The sequence below is a fragment of the Gavialis gangeticus genome, unplaced genomic scaffold, assembly GCF_001723915.1.
Source record: "Gavialis gangeticus isolate Ggan-Ray unplaced genomic scaffold, GavGan_comp1, whole genome shotgun sequence".
Classification (NCBI taxonomy): domain Eukaryota; kingdom Metazoa; phylum Chordata; order Crocodylia; family Gavialidae; genus Gavialis; species Gavialis gangeticus.
In genome coordinates, this window is record NW_017729014.1 from 22080047 (window position 1) to 22088231 (window position 8185).

The window sequence follows — 8185 nt, forward strand, 5'->3', positions numbered from 1 at the left end:
TTTGTTTTTTTGGGGGGGTGGGGAGGGACAAAATCTGTTTAAAGACGACAAATATATGCAATCTCTCCTCTCATTATTATCCAACTTCTGACTCCACACAATACATTGTACAGACCTAGGGAACAGGGAAAGCACCTACTACACAATAAAACAGCGTACAACAGTTCTTAGCATCCAAGGAAAACCGTATACATTCCACTAGATGAGCACCATGCCTTTAAAACGCTTGAAATCTCCAAAACATTAAATTTTACCATTGTTATCAAATCTTGTTTCTAAAGACCCCAAATCATTCTGTTTTAATTCAGTAGCATTGCTCACTCAAAGCAGGGTTTCATGTAACAGAGATTAAATCACCAGGCTTGGACTGATCTTAGTTAATATTGGTAGGGTTATTTTACAGCTTGAAGCTCAACGGTTTCTAGCCATCAGTCTTTTTCTAGCAGTTTAGAGGAAGCTACAGAGGAAATTCTAGCAGTCTTAATTAGCATCTATTCTCAAAAAAGGCTTTCGCAGAAAGACAGATTAAAAAAAAAAAAAACATTAAAAAAAATCCCTTAACTTACAATAGATTTGACAAAGCATAAAACTGAGTATTGAAGCAAATTGGCTGATGCTCTAAAGCTTCTACAGCATAATGTCAGCATGTGCAATCTCTAAGTAAACGTGGCCACTTAAAAGATTAAATCAGACCCTTTAACCGTTTTGGTGCAAAGCAGCCGCACTTCATCTAGCTATTAGCAGTTGCTTCTACAAAATAAAATGCAAACAGGGAAAGGGCCATTATAACACTGAATGATGCCCGTCTGACATATGAAGGAGCTGGCAGTAAATCAATCTGCATGCTAAAGCACAAAGTCAGCTTCTAGATACGCACAAGAGGGCAGACCTTCAGGTGTCTTCAGTGGAGCTACACCAGCTGACAGCCTCCTCAAGGAGCTCCCCACTCAAAAACCATGGGGCTGTATGAACATACACAGGAGGAGAGCCCAGCTCTTGAGTTTGAGGACGCTGTGTCGGAAGAACTTTGCCCTTAGTTGCTGCTTTCAGCCTAGCGAATCACATGCAACCAGCGATGGATATAGCAGTGCATCTTGTCTCCTTAGAGCACTTGTTAGGACAGTTCTGCAATAATGGCCTGAGACACTACAGGAGGTACTGCGTTCTCTGGGATGCTTGCCGTATGTAGAATACCAAAGTATTTTATCAGGGACTTACTGTCATGAGCTGCATGGGAAACATTGTGAAGCACCTGCATTTCTTCAAGATCTCAACTCAAACAGAGTCTAAAATAAACTGATTTTGCCTAGGTTACATACTCACAATTCAGTGAAAGATCTGTTAGCTGTTCACAGGATTCCTCAAAGCTTTTTATTTGTTCCAAAGGCTTTCTTGACTACCTAGGTACCTAAAAAGATCTGTCAAATCTTTCATCACTGACATCAGAAAGCCTATGCAGTCCGACAGAATACATGTGTTTTTGTAAATCAGCTCCCATGAAAGCCCCAAATACATATATGCAGTTATTCTAAGCAAGAACAAACATGGACAGGCCTGAGACCCCCAAACCCTCCCTCCCCCCAAGTACAAAATGTGTTGAGAAGATGGATGTCCAGCCACTGTGGATTTATGACTTCAGCTTGTTTTGCTTGAAGCAGGAAGTTAAAGATTACATTTTACATGAAGCTACCACTTCACGGAGATCTGCAAATGGGACTAAATCAAAGTTTCTACTTACAATTTGGTAACAGGTTTTATCATGCTTTTCCCTTTTCCCCTCCCTAATAATACGATAAGGCTCTGTAGAGAAGCAGAAAGAGCAGTTCAGCCCAAGAAAGCATTTTATCCCCCAATAAAGGGCCTCCCCAGCACAGCCTCAGTGGGTCCTACACAGACAGAGATCTTGGTGAGGGCTTCCCAAAAGGCAACAATGGTTGTAATACAGAAGCCAGATCAGTGCTCTAGGTTCGAGTTCACCTTAATGAAAACTTGACTTGGGGAGCCCTCACCTATCAAGTGGTACTAAACTAGTACACTGCAAGCCACTAAGAAGGGGTTTTTTTGCAGTTAGCATTTCTACAGTCAAGGGGCCAATCCCTCTCAAGCGCAGAGATAAACTAGTGCAAAGCGGATTTCTTCATTCCTTTAAATCACATGTTCCTACTCAGTGCATAGACAATTCATCCACTGAACAGTTACAGTAAATTCCTTTGTAAGTACTAAGGTGAAACTAGGTGTGGGGTAGAGACAAGTCACAGCAACAGATGCAATCTCTTTTGTTAAGCAATTTCATTATTAGGGTTCTGCTTAAGAAGGCTGGACTTTTTCTTTTGCATGGGGGAAAATGGGGTGGGCACACCTCTAAAAAGGTAAAATAATTCCTTTCCACTTCCTCCACGAGGATAACTGCAGGTCAGTTGCTTTGTCTCATTTTTGGTAGCACCAAACTCAGTATTTTCCCTGTAAACTTTAACACACTGGCCCATTAGCGTCAAATATTTTGGCAATCTAGGCTTCAGATTTCAACGCACAAAAAAAGTGCAAGTTTACATGCCCCCCGCCCCACAAAGGTTTTTGGATCCTGAGCCCTATGGACATCAATACACCTCTAGTAGCTGCAACAGTTGTTCATCAGCATCACAGATGAATATCAGGTTATAAAGCACAGTAGAGTGATAACTGGTACAAATCCAAAAGGCTTCACTGTGACAAGCTCCGTTTCAGTCTGCACCATACTGAATAGCTAGCTTGTATGCATCTCTTTCAGTAACATCACATGCTATGCTTCGGCTGTAGATGCACGCACATGCATATTCAATTCATTTCCCAATCTGCTTTTTGCTGAACAGGGTGATGGTTTTCTCAATGGCTTCTGCTTTTTATTTCATAATATTGAAGATCATTCTAAAATTGTACATTTAAATAAAAACATTACATTTTATTCCAGTATGCATCATCTTAAGGAGAATTAAAAGCTACTGTGTCCACACAATGCCAAGACATTTTGTTTGTTTGTTTTAAAAGGCCCAAATTTAACAAGAGAAACAGAAAAGCTAAATGGACTTTGGCTGCAAATAAATGGTGCTCGTTTAAAAATCTGGCTCAACATTTTGCTTGCAGGTTACTCTACCATTCAGGTACATTCTCTAGAAGAACAGACCAGTCAGGCCACCCTTTCCATGGCTATGTAGGAACTCGGATATTCTTGGCTAGCAGACTGAGAAGAGCAAGGTCTGCATTTCCACCAGCTCGTTCCAAAGCCTCGAGAGCTTCCTGCAGGGTAAAGCCAGCACAGAGAATCTGATTGATGTCAGCGGCAGGAAAAAGGGGCGGTGGAGGAACTATGGAGCTCAGTTCTGGATAGCTGACGGGTGGGTGCGGCGGTCGCTCTATAATTTGATGGGGTGGCCTCAGATCTTCAGTACTTGCGGACCTGTTGGTTACTCCAGGCATTCCTGGGAAGAGGTTCGGAGGGGCATCTTCACCCACCACGAGCTCCGGTGGAAACGATTTATTCTTCTCCAAAGTCTGATTGGTTGGATGTTGGTCGTTTAATGACCGTTCAGGTCCAATTTCTGCCTGCTCCACGTGTACTTGATTCGATGTCGTGACTGAGCTCAGAATGACAGAATCGCTTGTACTTGGTGACATCTGTATCTCTAGAGCATCTCTCTCAACAGCTGTCTGGCTAGGATTAAAAAACTGGACGCTCATGTTTTCAGTTTCATCAGGACAAGGTGGTTCCTCAGTTGGCCCTTCAGAGTTCATCGGTTCAAACCTCTCCTGATGAAAGGAGCTGTTTAGGTCCTGTCCATCTGGACCCATGTTTCCATGTTCATCTTTAGAAAGCTCCTCACATTGTACTTGCTCTTCAGGGACCTTTGCCAGCTGACAGGCATCCTCTTCTGGTGCAAGAATTTTTGAATCCCCTTTACAATTTATAATCAAGAGTTCATGAAGCTCCTTTAAGGCTGATGCTAAAGACAAAGATGGCTCTTCTGCGGATGCTGCTGGATCGGTGTGTAGTTGACAAATGCCAGAGGAGGAAGAGCTCTTTTCAGCCACCGAGTTAGATAACTCATTACACATTCCAGTCATTTCAACGTTGCTTTCAGGCAACAGTAAATCACTAGTGGAAAATGGATTATTCAAAGGTTCAGACAAAGAAGATTCCTGCTTTGATGATTCCATCTCCATCAAAGGACAGTCGATATTCAGACCAGATGCACTAATGGTCTTAGTTTGAGCACTCTGCTCCCTTGACAAGCCACGCACTTCAATTGCAGGCTGCTCACCTACATCTATTTCCATGAAGGTTTCCGTAAGCGTACAGCTACAGGATGCTGACATTTGGGCATTTTCTCTCTCACGTGAAAGCCCTACCTTCTCCAGTCCGTGTCCTCTCTTCTCAGCAAGAGAGTCAGCAAGGGATTCTGGCTGAATGTTTGTAAGGCCCTGCTCCCCCAGAGCAGGTAACTCAAGGCCACCAATGTTACAAGGATACTCTGGGTCAGTTGGTTCATTCTGCTTCTCCAGATGTCGTTCATTTACTGGTTCGTATCTCTGCAGATGTAAAGGAAGCTCATTCATTTGGTTCAATTCCAGTTGTTCTGAAGGCAGAGGTAACGCTGGAACTGTCTGCTGTGCACACATACTGGTGTCAGGCATCTCTTCCCTTGTCACCTCTAGAGGAGATTCCAGATCGTGGCCACGTGCTTTAGTATTCTTTTCCTTTAGACTATCAGCAGCAGCGGTTTTTTCAAGTGTATTCTGTGACGAGATATTAGGACCACGATAAGTGGCTTCTCCTGTCTGCTGGTCATTGTCTGCTGAAGAAGCATGGTCAGCAAGACTGTGTAACAGATGAGAATGGTCTTTTTCTGGGGTAATCTGGCATTCAGCTGAAGACTCCAAAGACTTCACAGCTCCAGGATCAATTTTCTCTGCTAGGCTAGATTTGTGCGAGCCAACTGAAGCAGGGGCGGAGACAGAGCGGTCAAGTAATTGATTTGTGGGATTACAGATCTTGGAACTTAGTCCTGAAGAATGGACTGGATTTTTCAATCCATCAGAAGTTGGTAACGATGGCATTTCCAGTGAGGTAGTTTCTTTATCACTATTCTCTATACATGGAAAGAAGAAGAAATAGAGTGTATGAGAGCCAGTACATTCTCACACGCATATACCTCTGGAATACAAGCATCTCAGTTCTGTATGCCATTTCAATGTGATAATAACTGTTCACCTGAACTGCTGCTCTCGTGAGTATATTGTTAGCCACTGCGAACCAATTAGATGTTACAGCCCTTCCAAAGCTCTCTGTAAATTAAATAATAACTGCAAATTCAGTAACTAAATTCCAGTTACAGGTGCTATACTACTGGTATGTGTGGCAGATAAAAAAAGCTAGCTTGACGTCCAGACCCCAGAGCAGCTGCGATATTCACAATTAGAAAAGACATTTAAACTTGTAAAGCAAGCAAATATAATCTTAAGTCTGAGAAAAGCACGAAACATCGTAATCCTTTTTTTAGTTGCTTTTCAGAACAGAAGCAAGCTTAAAAAAATTAAAGACACCCTCCCGCCTTCAAGTCCTCCTCCTGGAAAAAAAGTAAACAGATCCACTTCAAAGGGATAATTGCCCAGAGTATTTTGGAGGCTTAGCTTGCATGTTAACTCAATGGTAAATGAAAGCGTAAGTGCAGCTTTGAAAGGTTTATAACTTTTTTGGTTTTTTTACAATAACGCTCCCTCCATTTCTACTGTTACGTGTCTTCAGAAACATAATCCACGAAGACCCTGCTTTGGTCTTGCCTGGGTATCGCCACAGATCCAAAATACTACTGAAGAAAAATACGAGAGAGCTATGTATAGCCTCTGCTTAATATATTTGCTGTTATTTCTCAGAGAAAATGATGGTAAAAAGCAAGCTGTTTAGAATTCAGTAACCACTCTCCACCGGAGGAGAACAATTTTGAAGTAGGTTAAACTATGGTCCTAAATTATATGACCCTCTTTAAACACCATTTCTTTACGTTCATTCCACATTTCTCCTGTCCAATTCAATGATGATAGCTGTGGTTATGGAGTGAGGTGGGCAGCTGTTAATTGGCCTCTGAGCCAAGTCAAATGAGCTTTAGCACATCTGTTTCATGGTGACATATATATTAAAAACTTACTTATTTTTGCTTTGATTACAGAATCCAGAAGGACCTCCGAGAAGCCCTTGTCGCACCAATACAAAAAGGCCATGTACCATTAAAGCAAACAGATATTAACTTCTGAATCAGGTGATTAAAATACAGTGCACTGAATAGTCATATTCTTTTGATAGAGTGTAAGATTCAAGGTGTAACAGAATAGCATGAACACAATTTAGCCGTGTCCAAGTCACTTCAAATTAGTGAGACAGCTTTGTATTAATAGACTGCTAGGGCAAGAGTTTATATACCACTCACCCTTTCATAAAACATGACGTCCTTAAAATTGATCTCTGCTTGTTAGTTAACTCTGCACATGCGGCCATTGCAGGCTTAGTCACACCCCTCTGACTGGGCTAGGGAGAGCTTAATATAACTAACTAACTATTTCCCTAATTCTTTTTTCTTTTTATTTTCTTGTCAGATGGGGCCCAATCAATCGGTGACAATGGGAGATGTATACGTAACTCGCTATTACCATCTTGTTTTAAAAACCCAGAAGTAATGCATTTGCAACAGCACAGTAGTGTTTCAATTCAACAGATTCACATTCAAGTCAGGCAAACAGCAGTGGAAGGGTCTCATTTTAATCCTGGTCTGTGCACTTCCCTAGAGCACTCTACAGTTCAAGGTGCTGGCAACCTCGGCTCAAAAAAAAGCATGGGTTCCACCCATCAGAGGTGCTGGCAGTAAGAAATGAAATGTACTTGGAGAGTGGGGTAGGGAAGCTCACACAACTGAGTCTTCTTTTTGTAAGCAAATCATTCAAATATTCAAGTGAGAAAAATGCACAGTACAGATAGGTTGCATCTACATCACATGCAGCAGAATGTTCTTCCACATGGGAAAGCGAAAGAGTGGACACCTTTATATTATGTAGGGCTTTCCCTACCACTGCTTAAGGTGAGGAAATCCCTGTTGCTGGCAGCGTGAAGATTGTAGAAAAAGCTCAGAAACGGATGGCTATAAATACCTGGTCTGTGGCCCACTCCAGCTGCAGTAAACACACACTACATGCATCAAGGCTTCTGACGCTCTGTTTGGATTAGGAAACAAACACACCAAACTTGCATTAGCATTCAAAGCACACAACATGCATGGTTATAAGTCCTGCAACTTCTCTCCGCTTCCCCCAACCTTCCACCAAGACAGGGCTCTGAACAGTAGGTGCTCCTTGGATTCACTTCCTTCCAGAAGAAATTCTGCTGGCCTTTCCGATAAATGGTCCATACATTTAGATGTTTTGCGGTCAAAATAAAAAGGAACTGCTCTTCACTCGAGTTAAGGCTTGCCCTGTGCTATCTACATTTGTTCTGTTCAGTGCGTAGCTGAAACTATGCGTGTGTTTAGCAGTATGCTAGCTCACTGGGCATACTGTTGGAGATGAATGGAAGCAACTTTTCCAGAAAGCTGAAGCTAAAATTAAGGATGGTATCACAGTTCCTGGATTCTCTACCCCTTGGCAAGTCAAGTTTGCTTGTTGCCCTTACGCAGATGGTGGTATCAGCTTCGCAATGTTAGGGAGGGTTAAAGGTTCCAAGTCATTTAAAATCCAAAAATAAAATGCACTAGAGAAACCCTGAAAAAAGGGGCTACAAACAAGAGTGTGAGTGCCAAGAGTGTGATGACTCAAGGCAACCTTCACACAGGAAAGGGAGGATGGAGCTAACGAACTGCAGATTTCTGATCACACAACCGTTTCTGTTCATCAGCAGAGACGTTTTAACAAACGAAGGCAGCGTTCATCTGGCTTTGCTGATATCCAAATTGCTAGCATGGCTTCTGCACGCCAGTAGGTGCCCTGGCACAAGACGCCTTTAGACTCTGCTCTCTCCAACCTTCCTATTTCCAACCAGCTGCACTAATTTGTTGTTTCTCCCTGTGCACAGTTGTCAAAATTCAGTGGCCTTTAAAAGCCTGCCAGAGCAACTGAGGTAACACAATGAACCATTTTGCTTCATTTAAATTCTTCCTTTTTTTTTTTT

The 8185-nt window shown here is 42.3% G+C and overlaps 1 protein-coding gene across 3 annotated transcripts in view; it reads right to left on the minus strand.

The window, feature by feature from the left end:
* Positions 1 to 11: 11 nt before the first annotated feature.
* The window catches only part of LOC109293853 (protein DDI1 homolog 2), a 48581-nt gene continuing 40407 nt past the window's right edge, over positions 12 to 8185 (minus strand). Inside the window, exons 1-2 of one of the 3 annotated variants that reach the window (XM_019511992.1) lie at positions 7174 to 7236; positions 12 to 5123 (exon numbers count right to left, since the gene is read on the minus strand). In XM_019511992.1, the coding sequence (XP_019367537.1) occupies positions 3184 to 5091 (1908 nt within the window). In that variant the 5' untranslated portion in view covers positions 5092 to 5123; positions 7174 to 7236 and the 3' untranslated portion in view covers positions 12 to 3183. Of the gene's footprint in view, positions 5124 to 7173; positions 7237 to 8185 lie in introns of those variants that run through there. The other 2 variants (XM_019511991.1, XM_019511994.1) reach the window with 2 other exon arrangements.